The sequence below is a fragment of the Oxyura jamaicensis genome, chromosome 24 (genome assembly GCF_011077185.1).
Source record: "Oxyura jamaicensis isolate SHBP4307 breed ruddy duck chromosome 24, BPBGC_Ojam_1.0, whole genome shotgun sequence".
Lineage (NCBI taxonomy): Eukaryota > Metazoa > Chordata > Aves > Anseriformes > Anatidae > Oxyura > Oxyura jamaicensis.
The window spans coordinates 2,677,361-2,694,236 of NC_048916.1; the positions used below are offsets into that span (position 1 = coordinate 2,677,361).

At 56.4% G+C, this 16,876-nt stretch overlaps 1 protein-coding gene across 8 annotated transcripts in view; it reads right to left on the reverse strand.

Annotated features, from left to right (window-relative positions):
* LOC118178121 (opioid-binding protein/cell adhesion molecule homolog) overlaps positions 1–16,876 on the reverse strand; it is a 287,839-nt gene that overhangs the window by 20,926 nt on the left and 250,037 nt on the right. For all 8 annotated transcript variants that reach the window (XM_035346389.1, XM_035346390.1, XM_035346388.1 and 5 more), the window contains one exon: positions 261–493. In XM_035346389.1, the coding sequence (XP_035202280.1) occupies positions 261–493 (233 nt within the window). The remainder of the gene's footprint in view (positions 1–260; positions 494–16,876) is intronic.

Consider the following 16,876-nt stretch of genomic DNA (forward strand, 5'->3'; position numbering starts at 1 on the left):
CAGCCCAAGTTCAGTTTCCAGGTGTTCTCTTCCCCATGTCACAACCGTACAGCACAGCAAGGTGCAGAAGCACGACTCCATCTCGCCTTGGCATAGTGAACACTTGTCCTGATCCTTGTCCCCCAAATATTCACCACCCAAAGCAACAGACGTTGGTCTGATCCCTAAATCGCCACCACCACGAGGGTCTCCAAGCCCTTGGCCAGTCTGGACCCCCTCCAGCTCGGCTCAACAACAGCACCACGAACGTTACGACTCACCTTGCACGATGAGGTGGACGCGCGATGTCTTGGGGTGATTGTCTGTCTGCACGGAGCAGGTGTAGGGGCCCTCATCGTACACGTCCACGTTGTGGATCTTGATGCTGTATTGAGTCTTGGTGTTGGAGAGGATGACCACGCGGTTGTCTATAGACCACTTGTCATTGCCAGCGTACAGGATGGTGCTGCGGTTCAACCACGCTACCCGCGTCACCCTGTCATCCACGGTACACCTGCGAAGGAAGAGCAGGAGGGTCACCAACCTGGCCCAGCATTAACGGAGCGCATCCCGGCTCCAAAAAGGGGACGTGTCTGGGATGGGAGCTGCACCACCAGCACCCTGGCCCCAACCTCCAGCAAGGAGCCCACGTGCCCCCTGCACACCATGCCCACCACGCCAGCACCGCGCATCGCCCATCCCCGGAGGTTTCACAGAACCAGCAGGTTCCCTCTATTTTTTTTTTCCATGGCTCTGGGGAGGCGCAGATGAAAAACCCATTATGTTTGACCTCCGCGCACCGCAAAGACTTCCTGCACCCCCTGCTCGCCGAGGATTTCAGATGAAGCTGTAAAATTTGCTGACAGTTTGGCTTGTCAGCACAGCCCTCGAGCCATCCCGGTGTGATATACACCGCCGCGGCGGGGGAGAGGGGCCACGCACACGTGCGGGGAGAGAGGAAGGAGAGAAACAGCCAGAGACGGCGAGCCAGCATGCAGGAAGAGAAGGGAACATTTGGATAAGCAGCTGTAAATCCTACAAGTGCCTTGAAAACACAACACAGTCATTTCAATTATTTATTTCCTGCCTGGCTCCCTCCCTCCCCGCTCCCACCACGAGACGCGCGAAGGCTGGGGAGCTCCAGTCCACGGCGCTGACTTACGCTTGGCAAAGAACAGAGGGAAAAAAAAAAGAAAAAAAGAAAAAAAAAAGTGGAATTAAAATGTTCCCGAAGAACATGGCTTTTTCATTCCATTTGATAGATTTTCTCGATCTATTTACTTCTGGCCTTCGCTGCCTCCGCAGTACCCGCAGCCAAACCACCGTGCATTTGGCTAAATTAAGAGCTGAACATTTCTCGGGAGCTTTGCTTTTCCCACCCAAGGACCGCAGTCGAAGAGCTTTCTGTTGGTGTGAGAGCAAACCAGAAAAACAACCCTAGGCACAAGCTCGTGCTGGCGGCTGCAGCTTTGCGCAGCCGAGATCGTAGGGAAAGGCACCTGAAGTCAGTCAAACAGCTCCCGCAGGTCCCTCTCTGCACATCTGTAAATTCGGAGGCAGGCAGGGGGGCTGCCCCCGTCCCCGTCCCCATCTCACGCGGAGGGTCGGGGTGGTATATGCCTCCCATGCCAAGCATCAGCCCCACGCAGATTATTAATCAGCTCGACGCAGGTTATTAATGGGGCAGAGCGGAGGGTGGCACTTGGCGTGTCTCGGGGTCCTCCCGGAGGCTGTGTTCGAGGCACGAGCAATACATTTTCCTGCAAATAAGGCATTTTCCCCTTGCAGGAGCCATACATCCACACAAGCCACATTGCACGTGGATTCCTGGAAAGCCCGAAGGTCCTGAGGCCATGCCACGACCAACCCCTCCTGGAGCCTGCCTGGACATGGAGCATCCTCGTGCCACCTCCGTGCCAGACAGACACATCTCGGGGCCAGCGTCCTGGGTGCGCGGCATGGAGCTGAGCCCATTCTTGCTCGGCGAGGTGGCCTCGTGCCAAGCGTACGGCACCGTCCTTTTCGGGAAGCGGAGCCCTCCCTCCACTCAAATTAACTGGGGGAGAGCTAAGCGCAGCCTAGTTAAGTTCAGCCCTAGGGGATTTCAGTCTAGTGGACTATTACTGCTGTCTCACTTCATTATAATGAATAATAAAGAGATACTTACACACGGTTTCTGTAAATTATTCATTGCGTGCACTGAAAAATCAGGGCAGTAATATGTAAAACAGACAACTTGCATGTCTGCGCTCGTATAAATATCCAGACTAAAGCCCTCCGAGGTACTCCCGGGTCCCCTCATTAGGGGTGAAGTACAAGGACTAGGGTTTGAAGTGACAGCGAAGACGCGCTCGTGCTGTCTCTGGGAACGTTCAAACACCACTGCCCGGCCTCGGCTCACGCTTTCTGAGGGTGTTTGGGGCTGGTACGTGCCCCCTGGCAGCAGGGGCTGCTGGTTTTGCAGCTAATTCTGGCATTTCAGGCTTGAAGCCACACCTGCGTGAGTCCACGGTGAGTCCCATACCACGAGCAGATGTGCTCCTACGGGGAAGAGTGAGGATGGCATCCCCCTCCCTTGCCTGTAACACATGATGAATGGGATTGCTCATAAAAAAAAAACTCATAGTAAACAGGAGAGGGAAGCCCTCATGCTGCAGTGAAGGCAGGGACCACCCCCACCGAGCCTCTCTGCTGTGGAGTACGACATTCGGCACCTGCGATGCACACAGGGCTACCACGGAACGGGCTGGGCTTGCTCTCCAAAGAAAAGAGAGCTCAGGGAAAGCTGTCCAGATTTCATCAGAAATTACCAAGGCACGCATTTCTACAAGGGCTGGGGCACGAGAGCACACCACAGATAGAGCAGCACCTACAGAGACGGGAGGAAGCACGCGGAGTGCCTTTTGTGCGGTGCCGGGGATGCTCAGCACGGCGATGGGCTTGGGAACACCTCTGAGCGAAGTCACGCTGAGAGCCATGAGACAAAAGCCCCTTCTCTATCCCCTTCTTCAGTCGCTGCTGCTGGGTAGCTCATTTAGGAGCAGATCCTTTCTGCTCTGCAAGTGCAGATGGGGTTGGACCCCCAGAAAACCACCCTCAGCAACGCCCTCTTGGCAACCCAGCAGAGCCAGCAGGAAAAATGCAGTCTATCAGCCGGCACCGAGAGCCTGCCGTTCCCTTCTCGCTCAGCCTCTCCTTCCCACCCCAAGATCTCCTGGGCCCTGGAAATCAGCAATTCAGAGGCACACACCGATAAATACCCCGACACGAGGAGTGCCCTGCCAACTTCCTTCCCAGGCCCCGAAAGCGATATCCATTAGCTGCTAAGCCGCCAGCACTCCCTCGTCTGCTGAGCCGTCTTTGCTACCTATTTCCAATTGACCAGGATTATGATAATGTCTCCGGTAAGCAAACAGGTAAAGAGACTTCTTCAAAGTGTTTAGATAAAGCAGACAAGCTCTGACAAAGCTGGATAATAAAGCAGGCCAGGAGGTTTTCCCTTGAAGGGATCTAATTAAGAACAAAGACAAACCCACATTAACAGTCTCCTGGAGGCACCATATCCATCTCCAGAAGAAGCGCTCCGTTACGAGTCCGGAAGGGACAAAAGAAAATAAAGGATGTGTCAGGCAGGAGGGAAATAACCCCTTCCTGTCTCCTTAGTTCACCTGAAGAAAAAAAAAAAAAAACACATCAGAGAGGCAGGAGAAATGGTTCGGGATGGAGATGCAAACATCAGCCCAAAGCCTTACCACGCCGGACCTGCCTCGTCCCGGCTCCCTTTTGCAGCCCCTCTTCATGCAGTGCACCCCACCACGTCTGCTCCATGCCCACCCTGCTCAGATTGCCGTCTCCTCCGAGCAGGGACCTCTCAGCGCCTGCAGCATTTCAGCTGCCTCCCACTGTGCCCACCCTCCACCAGCTTGGTGAGGAGCACGGCCGAGACCCAGACGCTGTGCTTTGCCCGAGCTCCGTTCCTCCCCGTGCTCCCCCTGACAAACGTGTCCTCCGGCAGGTGACATCTCCCCGGCCCCGTATTTATCCCCTCGCTCTGCAGAGGGACGGGAGAGGCCGCACCGACGCCAGCGCCCCAAGAGAGACAAGGGCGATGAACCCAAACGCGGCAGCGTGGGAAGATGCATGAAGGAGGGAGCTGGGGGCACCGGCGCTCCGCTGCTTCCCCTCTAATTGCGCCCATTCCTCATCCATAAATGCTAATTCTGAAGTTTTCTGAGGAATTATTTCACTTAGTGTCAACAATACAAATAACTCCGCGAGCTTGGCCTTTGTGTTTGGCAGCACTGTGTGACCGTCCCCCTCCTCCCGCACCTATTAGCAGGGACCCCCGCGTTGCTCCCACGGCAGGCGCCTGCCCAGCCTCATTAATGACACTGACAGCGCTTTTCCTATGCACGGGACGTGAAATAACACCCGCTGTCTTCGTTCCCAGCCTTTCTCTTCCCAGATCTCGGGTTTTTACCTGCAGCAGTGGCTTGGCCAAGCTCCAGGACCAAGCTGAAGCTGCGCGGAGTGGAGCCAGGGCTGCCCTCACCCCTGCCCTGCGGGGAGGAAAATCACTCACCGTGGACAGCAGGAGGCTTTTTGGTGCTAGTTTCCCAAGGGATTGGGATGCTTGGGACCCACATCATGGTGCTGTGCACCCCGAGCAGCCCAAAAAATCTTTCTTCCCCTGCAGAGCGTGGCTGCGGGAAGAGCCAGAGCCTCGGGGGAGATGCGCAGCTCCGGATCGACCTGCAACCCTCCCGCTTCCTTATGCAAACAAACAAATCCATACTTTTAAATACTTTTACAGTCCTCCAGCCCCAAACCATTTTTCACTCCCGTAGGCAGCGTGTCTCTTCAAAATGACAAATGGAGATGCCAAAACCAGTCGCAAACTCGCCAGCTGACCCAGTTTTCAGAAGCTAAAATATCTGACCCAGATCAGGAGCAAGGGAGAAGTGACTCGGAGCCACACCAGCGCAGGGGACCCTGTCCTGGGGACAGGAGCACAGCCTGGGGGTCTGCGGGCTGAGCTTGCCCCAGTTTCACAGCAGGGTGCGGGAGCCCTTGGGACCCAGTGCAGGGACACGGGGTGCCCGTATTATTGTGCTACCCAGACACGGAGGGGTCAGGAAGGCTCTCGAAGGTTCGCAGCCCCCATGTGGGTGTTGAAGCCCCCGGCAGCGATGGCACAGTGATTTGGCACAGTGCTTTGGCACGGGAGGCTTCCAGCCAAAAGCACCTGTCCGAGGGGCAGAGCAAGCTCCCAGGCACCTCTGGCTTTGAGAAGCAATTGTTGGTTATGTTTGCAGGGGAATCCTGCTGGGATTTTTCCGTCTTTCTCCAGTACCACTCCAGTTACAGAGCTAACAGGCTCTGAATGCCTTTTATTCCAGGCGGCTGGAGCAAAGGCAGAGGAGATTTATTTGTAATCATCGGAAATAAACACAGCTCCTCAGAAGTAAACACAAAAGAACAGAACCTGGCTGAGCTCCCGCTTCGTTAAATATGCAAATTAGAAACAGGCCATCAAAACATGCAGCTCCTCTAATCCTCTCCCAACAATGTAAAGCGTCAAATTAGCCGCGGGTACAATGGCATCTGCGGCGTGTGACGGCGGGTCTCGCACAATAACTCCCCGAGGGCAGGACCGCGGCGGCTGGGCTTCCGTGACTGTCATCCTGATATTTATTCTCAAGGCACGGGCGGGATGCGCTTCATCTTACTTCCCAGTCCCTTCTGCTGGCACCCTTCTTCCAGTCCAGGCCATCCGTGGTTTTCCTTCTGCCCACCCCATTTGGGGTCCCAGGGTCCCAGACTCGGGCTGTGTGGCCCTGCCTCTCCTGCCAGGAGAGACCCTGCTCCTTCCAGCTAGACCCAAACTCCTCTTTTGGGGCCAACACGATCCTGCCCAAGGAATCTCCAAGGCACAGCTCCTCTTCTGGCAAGGACGCAGCAACGGCAATTTCCATAGCAATACCAGCGCACGTCCCAGCCGCATCCCCACGGCCAGCCTGAACTTCCATTTCTTCTGCTATTTTTTTCCACAGCCTCCCTTCCTACTCCCTCTGCTCCGCGTACCAGCCAGCCCAACGCCCCCCGCCAAGCCCTGCCCCGCCAGCTCTCAATTTCTGCGAGTTTAATTCATTGCCTGGCCCACCGCTACGGCGCCGCTGGGATTCCCCAGGCACTCTCAGATGAGCTGAGGACCACCACAAATCCTCCCCCCTTAGCAGACCCCCCCTGCCCTCCAGCGTCCCCCGGGACCCTCCTCTCCATCCCGGCTGGGACGCCGTGCACCGGGGCTGGCCGGGGAGGCTTTCTCCCCGCCGGTTCCCCCCGCGGCACCGTTTTTGCCTGCCCGTTCTCCAGCGCCAGATATAGAAGCTGCTCTCCCCGTGAAAAATCAAAGCCCAAATTGATACATTAGAGGTTGCTAAATATAAAATATCCATCTGCAAAGATAATAAGGCTGCGAGGGCCGGGGCTGTCTTGTTACTCCATTTCAGAGAGTTTAATGGTGTTTTGGTCCATGACTGCAGCTCCCAGACATTAGAATAATAACAAGATGATGAAGAAGGCGGGCGCTGTCTTTGCGAGGCATCACAAGTCAAGACTTAACTCTCACCACGAGGCCCCGAGGGGGTGAAACCGCACAAAACAGCACCGATTCTCTGCGGCGAGCTCCCACCTCGGGGCTTTGTGCAGCCCTTTGGATGCCTGGGGGGGCTGCAGAGGTTGGGGTTGATGCTGACATCGATCTGGGGGGGTCTGCGCCCAGTCCTCAGGCAACAGCTCCGCCGGTGCTCAGCTCGCTCTAATTGCTCAGTGATACACGGCTCTGCTTGGCGTTGATGCCTTTCAAATGTTGCTTTCCTACACCAGCCTGAACAGGACGATTTAAAGCAGCCCTCAAACACGGCAAAACAAAGCTGTCTCCCCATGGCTGGAGCACAAAGCTCACATCTCTACCATTTCCAACCAATTTCCAGTCCCTTCCCTCCCCCAGGCCTGAAGGGCTGTGGGCAGATTATGTCCAAGACTTTGGCATTCCCACACTCTCTTTTTTTAACTTTTTTTTTTTTTTTTGCTCCATTTTAACTCTTTTGCCCCCAGCAGGCTCCCTGGTAATGATGGCAATGCCAACACGGGCCGAGCTGTGTGCTGACAGCTCCCAGACTAATCCTGCTGGCACGGGGAAGGGACGAGCAGAGAGGAACGTGGTGCCCACATCTTCTCCCCAAAGCCCTTCACTGGATTTTCTGCATTAATGCTCCGAATCGAGCAAATCCAGCAAGCGCAGTCAGCTCTTTTAAGGCGAGTTAGGCTTTCCTTCTCATTCCTAAAGCCCTTCTTTCACTTCTCATTTCTTTTATGTTCGGCTTGCGGGGACAGACACAGCCATGCCTCCCGACAACAGCAGCGAGACGGGGCCGGGCGCTGGGCACGCTCCCTTCCAGCTCCTGTTTGATTTCACAACTGCTTCGAAACGTGAGTTTCTGATGAGAAAACATATCCATGATTTGGACCCCTCCAGCAGCCTGCAGAAATGTTTGTACAAAGTCCAGAGAGCTCCGGGTCAGGGCCCCTTCTTGCAGGGCCCCATCACATTCCTGCCCTGCACACAGCCTGGGGTGGGGCTGATGCCAAACCTCTGCTACGAACACCCCCCAAAAAAAATGGGTTTTCTCAACCTCCAGGTGTAGATCCTGAGTTCTACCAAGTCCCATCTCCTTCTGCACACTTGTCTGTGCTTGGACATCTTCCCTCCTTAGCAAAAAAGTGGACTGGATGCCAAGACAACCAGACAGCTTTCTGACTCCTGGGGCCACTTCTGGTCCCTGAGATGCTCTGTGCCTCCGTTAATTTCTCGTTTGGAACACGTATGAAAATAATAAGCACTCATCTCTCTCTTCTCCACCTGTTCCTGGTGATAGCTCTGCCAATTCGTGTTTGTAGGATACATTTCTGCATACAGCCGTGCCACCATACATCCGTACACCGCCACGGCAGTGGGAAACCACCCGGAGGTGCAGGCGCTGTGCTCCCGGGCATCGCTCCTGAGCAAACGTGCCCCGTGGCACCTTCCCAGGGCTACAGCAGGAGGCGTTATCCATGCACCCATGTGTACGGCCCCCAGCTCTGCCTGCCTGCGTTTCCTCTGTGACATATGTGCCTTCTGGGGCCACCAGCCAGAAGCACGTGGATCCGTGATGCTGTGACACCCAAGGCAGAGGAAACTTGCGTCTGGTTGCACTCAGCAACCTCCTTCCCAGTACGTCCCAGTACATCCCAGTACATCCTCTGATGCTGAAACCCTTCCCGTGTTTCCAGACTTTCAGTCTGCTCTGAAACGCAGCGCTGGTCAGAAGGTAACAGCGATGATCTGTGCCCTCAGGACCACAGCGGGGCTGCACACAACCAGCCTCCAACCACAGCCCCCAACTCCCCTCGCTCCTCACCCCGCTGTGCTGCTCGGTCCAGCTGTGTCCGTGCACCCGTCGCTGCAGGGAGGATCAGAAGGAGTCAGCCTTAGCCCCCGGGGGCCGACAGCCGTTATGAGCTTAATGGAAATCTTCATAAGAAAATATGAGGCGGCGGCAAAAGAAATAAAGCGGGAGGCCTTTTGATAGAGCAAATCAATGGGGATGTTTATAGAGCAGATGGCACTTAAATGCTAACATCGGAATAAGTCAATGCGCGCAGCCACACCTGATCTCCCGAATGGAGATGAAAATGAAGGCAGCGAGCCGGGCAGCCAGCCCAGCAAAAGTGCTTCTGGAGGGAGCCCCAGCTGGGCTGCCCTGCCCTGGTGGTGTGGGCTTTGCAAGCAGCCCAGCCTGGTGCCTTCTCTTGCCCAGAGAGGCACCTAAATACCTGCAATCTGTCCCCAAAGCCAGGCCCAGGACAAAGGGGAGAATGGCCTCACAGACACTGCGGTTCGAGAAAGGCAGAGACGAGCTGAGCATCCTCCCATCCTCTCCAAAGAGACTTCCAGCCTCGCTCAGCATTCACCATCAGGGCACCGCTGCTTCTCCTGGAGAACATCGGCTGGAGCACCCCAGGACCATGCAGGGAGGAAGACGGCTTCTCACCAGGGAACCCCAGCTCTCCACGCACCCCACGCTGGTCCTCTGTGGCCCAACAGGGGGGAAAGATGCCAGGAGAGACCTGCTGAGGCTCTCGGCAGCCCAAGGGACACGATGAAGGGACCGATCCTGCAGCCCCCCCAGGCTCGTGGCACGCCGGTGTTTACCGAGCCCTGCGCCGGCGACGCGCGCGCCTCAATCAGCGCCTGTGTAAGAATTCAATCAGTGCTAATCTAACACAATGCAGCACCTGCTCCCTGCCTGATTTCTAGTGTTCTTCAATCAAAAGGAGAAGAAAAGCAGAGTTTATTGCTCATGGTGTTAGCAGCCCCGAACAGCCGAGAACCTGGAGCCCTCGATGTGTGCGGTTTTGGGATGGGTTTTCTTTTTTTCCTTTTTGCCTTATCGCTTTTTTTTTTTCTTCTCCCTTTTCTATTTTTTTTTCCCCACCACCTTCACAGGCAGACAGAGACAGAAATAACTGTTTCGCTGTCACAGTTAGCCATGCAGTTAAGTAGGGGTAATTAACGCGTGGCGGTGCCGGGCTCCGACCGCTATGACTCAGCCGTCCTGGTGGGGCTGGTGACGGTCCCAGCGCCGCCGCTTTCAGCCCGGGACAACGCGGGCACGGCTCTGACGACTCCGGCGGTGTCCCGCGGTTGCAGGAGAAGAAAGGATGTTGGCAAGCTGATTAAAACGTGGGCCAGGGCACACCTGAGGTGGAAGGAGCCGCTGTGCAGCCTGAGCAAACTGATCCGGCAGCTGTGCCTGGATGGCAAAGAGGGAAAATAGGGCCAGGACAGCGCGAGGGCTGCCTCCGAGCAGCTGCCACCAAAGCACGGCGTGAGCCCGCAGCACCAGCACGGGCGGGCACCCACGGAAGGCTCCACGCATCCACCGACGCAAAGAAGAAGTGTCCCGAGGTTGGACAGCACCAAGAGCCACCCCAGCCCTACTCGCGGCCCACCGTTAATTACCACAAAAATATATTTGTCATGAGACACCCGCTCCTATCTCCGCGACTCCTAAGGGTAATGGAGAGGTTTCAGTCTTTGGAGGATAAATCTCAGGCGCTTGGCTGCTTGCCCGGGAGGATTATTTTACATCAGGTTGAGTTCTGTAGTAATTATCTTCAAAACAGCTGGACTGCTGGATAAACTCGCTGTATCTTAATACACAGTACAAGAGCAAATACGGAGAATTAAACTGCAATTTCAGACGGGCCTGATAGATAGGCGGAAAAACCACTTGCCGGTGCTTTGGAGACTGAGGCTCAGGACTCCTCAAAGGTTAGGTGTGGGGAGGCGTTTTTCCATTTGAAATCAATTCGAACTTCCCCAGAGACAGAGCGGGGGGAGGAAGAGGTTCCAGATGAAGATGTTTCACCCCAAAGCTCCCACCGGGTTGAAAAAGAAAGCACCATTTCCCCGACCCTCACGGCTGAAAAATCAGACAGTATTTGATCCTTGCCCGGCTGGAAAGCTTGGCGTTTTGCACAGCCTGGAGGTTTCGATAAGAACCCGAACTTCTCGAGCGTGGAGCTGCACCCTGCCTGCCCCAGCAAAATGCGGCCTGGATGGGGCTTCGTGCACACCAGGTCACCCCGGACGGACGGACGGATGGACGGACCTGCTGCCAAGGAGCACCCCCAAACGCAAGTGCCCGAACACCAGCGGCCTGGGAAAATAGAGAAAAAAGATCAACTTCCCTCCGTGTGAAGGTTTCACGTGTGAAAGCCCCGTGGGCAGAACGAATAATGCCTAAAGAGAGAGAAATTCTGCCGATGGAGGCCGAGGCCGTATCTCGTGGCGAACGCTACGAAGCACTCCTGCCAAATGAGAGCTCTGCAAATTAGCCGGGTAAGCAATCAGCCCAGGAATATAATTGCCAATTTGCAGAAATTTCACCAACAATTAGGCAAAATAAAATAACCCACCAGAGGAAATGCTCGGCTTGGCGCGCCCGTGCCTCCGCTGACCTGCCTGCTCCGCACCCGCTCGCTCGTCGCCGGTTCGGAGAGCGGGGCTGGCAGCTCCGAGCAACAGGCAGCGAGGAGCCAGACGACATCCCGGCGTCTTTGTATGCCTGGGACACGCACCCAGATTTGTGTCTTGGAGGTATTTGTACACGTACACGGGAGCGGTGCTGACATCTCAACGCTCGGGAACGGAAAGTATCTTTTCTCACGGGTTTGTCAGCACAAAACAGAGAGAGAATAAAGGGGGATCTGCTGGAAATCAGTGCTCCTGATGACTACGGTGCTAACTCAAATGAATAAACCAGCCAATTAAATGTGCTTGGTGAAGGGCTTGGTTAGCCCACTGGGGTCAAACCTGGGGGCTATGGGCTGACCTAGGGGTGTTCTTTGCATCCCTTACAAGCACGGAGCTGGGGTGTGCTGGAGAACCCCACAGAAGCCTGACTTGTTGCCCAATCCCATCTGGTCGAGGTGCTCAAGTCAACACGGATCAGCTGCCCGCAGAAAAGCGCAGATATTTCCTTTAAAGCACCCCGAGAGCAAGCACCTGAGGATGGCTGGAAGACCTTGAAGCCCTCCTGTCCCATCCCCCGGCCCATTCGCCCATCAGGGCTCTCCAGAGCCCACAGCACGCCCCGTACCCCTGCAGAAGACCCCATAGCACCAAGAGATGAAGATGTCCTGAATGCAGGAGGAAGACAGAGGGAGGTGGCCACCAGGAGGCCTCTCCATCCCTCGAGGGACGTGTCCTCGCCCAGCGTCCCGGCTCCGGGTGCCTGATCCTGGGCCCCCGCGGGGCGTCCCCGCAGCCCAACGACTTCCTGCAATTAGGGGGGTTTATTTGTTTGAGTTGTACACGAATACACCAAATTGCATTATCAGATCATCGTCCTGCTTCTGATTTATTCCTTCTTTGTTCTTCAAGTCTTCGTACATCTAAGCAATTAACCTCTCAAAGAGCTGGAGAACACATAATTATCCTCATTTGTCTAAACGTCACCAAGATGGCTGCCTTTCAATTAACCTTCTGGGAATGGAGGAAAGTTGGAGTGATACAGTGATCATTTCCAACTTCAGCACAGGCTTTTTTTTTTTTTTTTTTTTTCCCTTAAAGTAATTTAATTGAAATATTCAGATGATAAAATATAGCCAGATAACTGTTACTGCAGGTAACGGGATCAAGAGGGGGCTTGCAATAGAAAAAGAAGTCAAACGAGGTACAGCAACGTTACAGCAACACGTAGCGCTCCCGTCCAGGAACATCAGAAGCAATTTGCGCGTGGTAATGAACGGAGCCGTTCACCCTCCCCTGCCGGGCCACGGGGAAGGGCTGGCGGCATCGCTACCGGTGGGGAAACTGAGGCAGGGCCAGCCTACGGGACCCGGCTGCCAGACCCGGGGCTGGCTGCCCGCCGAGGGCACCTCTTCTTTAGCCCGGAACAAAGTTAGGGCCGGGGAGGCGGTCACGGCCGGGCTGCTTTCGCCTTTGTTTGCTTTCATACCAGCCCCGTTTTGCTGAGATAGCGTCTGACACGCCGAGCGAGGGATTAATTCCCACCCATCGCCTCGCTAATAAATATGCATCGCTTCCACCAGCGAGTGCCAGGTCAAACTTTGCACCCATATTAAGAAAGACACCAGTGTTGTCTGTCGCATGCGAATAATATTTATACATACCCACACGCTCGCGCCAAGAGATACGGAAAATAAACAACCGAGCTCCCAAGTTCATCGCATCTCCTCCCTGACAAGCGTGGCTTCTCGATTCATCGCCGTGCCGCGGCTTCGCTCCCAGCGTGAAATTGAGCCCTCCAAAAAGCAATTCCAGCTCCGGTGCCCCGCCGGGCACTGCTTTCTGCCTCCCGTCCCAAAAAAAGCCCCGCTCGGCCCCAGCGCCTCGAGGCGATGCTTGGGCTTACGCGGAGGGAACGGCACGGGAAAGCAAGCGGGTCCCTGGTAGGGACTCCATAAACCCACGTCTCTCCCAGTGCATTTATCCAGAGAGATGAAGCGAGGATAACACAATAGCCATCGAGTTTATTCTCGGCACAGGCTGACGGCGACATAATTAAAATGCAAGCTGGAGTCAAGGTACCTATCGATAAATCTTTGCTTTTGGCTCTTAGGCTTGACAGGAAGCCTATACCTGGCGAGGGGAGTTCAGACAGAGGGGGAGGCACGAATAAAGGCTCTGGTTTATGGACGGCCATTTTAATGTTTCGTTTGAGTAATGGGCCTTGCAAATTAGCACCCCGGCGGCCTGAAATACATATTTTTCCAAGGACATGCAGGCTCTCGATCCGACAGGTGATGTGGGCAAGCTGTCCCCGAGGGGAGCTGCGATCTCAGAGCTTCTCAGTTGCAGTCATATTTTATCCTGGGCGGAATGACTAAGAAGGCGACAGCAGAGAGCTCAGGGAGGGGGGGAACCAAAGGCTGGGGGAGGAAATGGAGCAGAAAACGACCCCGTGTGAGACCAGTGAGGGGCTGACGAGCGGCGGCAGCAGGGAGCGGCCACGCAGCCCCGGAGGGAACCGCTGCTACAACAGCCCTGGCTCTGTGCAGCTTGGTGCAGGCAAGAAGGGATGACACAGCATGGCACGGCACGGCACGGCACGGCACAGCATGGCACGGCATGGCACGGCACGGCATGGCACGGCACGGCACGGCATGGCACGGCACGGCACGGCATGGCATGGCATGGCACGGCACAGCATGGCACGGCACAGCACGGCATGGCATGGCACGGCACGGCATGGCATGGCATGGCACGGCACGGCATGGCACAGCACGGCACGGCACGGCACGGCACGGCATGGCATGGCACGGCATGGCACGGTACGGCATGGCACGGCACGGCATGGCATGGCACGGCACGGCACGGCACGGCACGTGTCAGGCTCGTGCGCCCACCTCCCGAAGGAGCTCAGCCTGAGCATCACCACATTCACTGGGGTGTTTCTGCAGCACCAACCCCTCCTTGAAGGCTCAAAATTAAGGATTTCTTGCTCACAACGGAGCTTGTGTGAGAGTGTGGGTCTGGCCTGGATGGGCAGAAGGGCCAGAGACACCACTGACCCCCAGCTTTGCCGGGGAGGAGGCAGGATGTCTGGGCTGGGGTGCAGGAGTGCTAGCAGGGATAAGCGAGCCTGCAGGCAGCTGCCTGATGCCCACTGGGGCTCCAACTCCTCCAATGCAAACAAGGCAGGAAAGATTGAAAATCCCTGCATTAAATAACTTGGAGAGGTCGGTCGCAAGAAATATGTGAGGCTGAACACGAGGGGGAGCTCGGGCTGGAGCTCGCAGGGGAGCAGGGAGCAGAAAGTGGAGCCTACCCGCCTGCCCCCATCCCTCCATCTCCGCTCGTCTCCCTCTTCTCCTTCCCCCCCCCTCTTCCCTCCACCCTCACCACACCTCCTTGCACATAATTCGCCCTGCCATCGGCTCCCCGCAGTGCCAGGCACTACTGCACCTCCCAAAATCCGGTCAGAGGGAAGAGATGCTCGGTACCAGGAGGAGGCTTTGGGGCTGCCCCCAGCTGCACGTAACCCTGCGCAGTGCTGTCCCTCCGCACTGATGCTGCTGCTTGGTGCTGTGCGTGTGCCCGGGGTGTGCTCACCCCTGAGCTTTGAGCCTCTAAGTAGGAGATGGACGCTGGTATTCTCCTCCTTGCTGTCCCCACAGCCTCCTGCAAGAGGCATGGGGTGCCATCTCCCCATTGCACACCCCTGCTCCTTCTCTCTTCCTAAATAACGAAGATGTGGAGACAAATGCGGCCCTACAAAGCCCAAGTGTGGCAGGATCAGGCCATGAGAGCCTGCTGGGCTGCCAGGAAGCTGCGCCTTCCCTGTCCCCAACCTGTCGCCTTAGGGACTTTGGATTTCACCGTAAGGACTCAGGGATGGGTCTGGAGCTGGAGCCTGCTCCCTGGCTCAGGGTTTCCCAACAGTTTGGGAGCAGTCTGGCTGGGGCTCTGCACAAAGTCCCCCCCCCCCAGCACCATGCTGCATCTCAGGACCTGCTAAGCTCTCCTGGCAGCCCTCATCCTGCCCGCAGCATCCCCATCGCACCCCTCGTATGCCCTCAACTCGTATCCTGCTGCTGGCCAGGCACAAACCAGCGCCAGCGGCACGACCCAAAACATCTCCTGGACGGCTGCGCTGTGGGGACATCAGATTTTGGGAACGGGTGGATCCATGCATACCCCTGCTGGCTCCAGGATGTGCAGGCAGGCAGAGATGAACCCGTCAGCAAGGGCAGGATTTTGGGGGCAGTTTATTTAGCAAAGCACTCCGGATGCCCACAGAAAGCCAGCCACAGGCACGTGCCCAGCCAGTGAGAGGCATTGGGGCGCGGGACCACTATTTCGGAGGTACTGCACATGCACCCACACCAAGATAATTCTGTTTTACATGCAGGCATCTCCCTCCAGCCACACGGGCTTGACCCACAGCCCACCAAGGAGAACGCGATGACTTTCTCTGTAGGCGCTGGGCTGAGCTCTCAGCAATCGCAGCCATCAAGGGGCATTAAATTTCATTTATAGCTACCCGAAAGCTGAAAAGAGTGGCCAAAGCCACCCTGGACAGTTAATCTGCAGTCCTGTCACCTCTCCAAGGTTGTTCTGGGAAATTCCTGCAGCCTTTTCTAGCCATAACGACAAAAAACAGGGGGATGGCGACGCTATTTTTGCCACCCGAATGCACACCGCCACGCGAGCAGGTACCGAGAGGGAAGAGGGAGGAATGGGCACACACCCGCAGGCATCATTTTCTCCTGGCAAAGCTGCCGACTCAAGGAGAAACATAAAACCCTCGATGAAGGGCTTGTCTAGTTTATTATAACATCGGCTTTAATTTATGCGCCTGCCTTTTATGATTGTTCTCTATCACTGTTCCTGGGGCTTATTTATAGAGGGCCATTAGCACGGAGAGCAAGCCCTGATGAGCGAGCATTTGCAGCGTCTGCCAGGGGACCGGGAATATAAACCGAGAGGAGGCGGCGAGCTCTCGCACGGGGCTGCGGCGAGTCCTCTCCCCGAAAGCCGAGAAGGATAATTTGATCTCGGAGCCAGATACAACTTCATTTCACGTGGCTCTCTCCGGGCAGGCTGCAGCCTCCTTCGCTTGCACTCTGCTAAATCCCCTAGCCCCAAACTCGAGGCTGCGCGGCTGCAGCCGAGGGGGGGGAGCGCAAGGGGAGGGCAGGGGGCTTCGGATCCGAGCCCAGGGACGTGGGGAGCAGCCTCTGGACGGGGCCAGAGTGCTGGGAGTGGGCGAGGAAACGCCTCTGGAGCTGATGGCAGGGACGGCAGCGCAGTGCTGCATCAATTAGACAAAGAGAAACGGAGCCGAGCGTGCTGGCAGCAGCCCCAAGGAGCGAGGCTCCCGCGCCAGCACCGCGGGGAGGCTGGCACCCGGCGAGGGGAGGCAGCTGGTGCCAAACCAGCCCAGAAAGGGAGGACGGAGGAAGGAGGGAGGAAGGAGGAAGGTGGTCTCGACTGCACCAGGAGCATCGCAGCCTGCGCGTGGGGGCCCTGACTCACCCTGCTGCACCCGGAGGAGGAGCGGGAGGATGAGGAGCGGGAGGGTGAGCAGCCATGGAGGACCTGCTCCCACCCACGCCTTCCCCAGAGCCCCGTGGGGGTCTGAAGCCTCCTTCAGGGCTTGTGGGAATGCAGCCTCAGCCATCACCTTTCACCAGCACTCGGGTAGGGCATCCTCCTGCAAACGGGCACCAGGAGAAAGGCAGGGGCTGCCCCACCGCCACCGGGAAGCTGCTCAGCCAACACCAGCACTCGTCCCCATCTGCCTCCCCACCCGGGCAT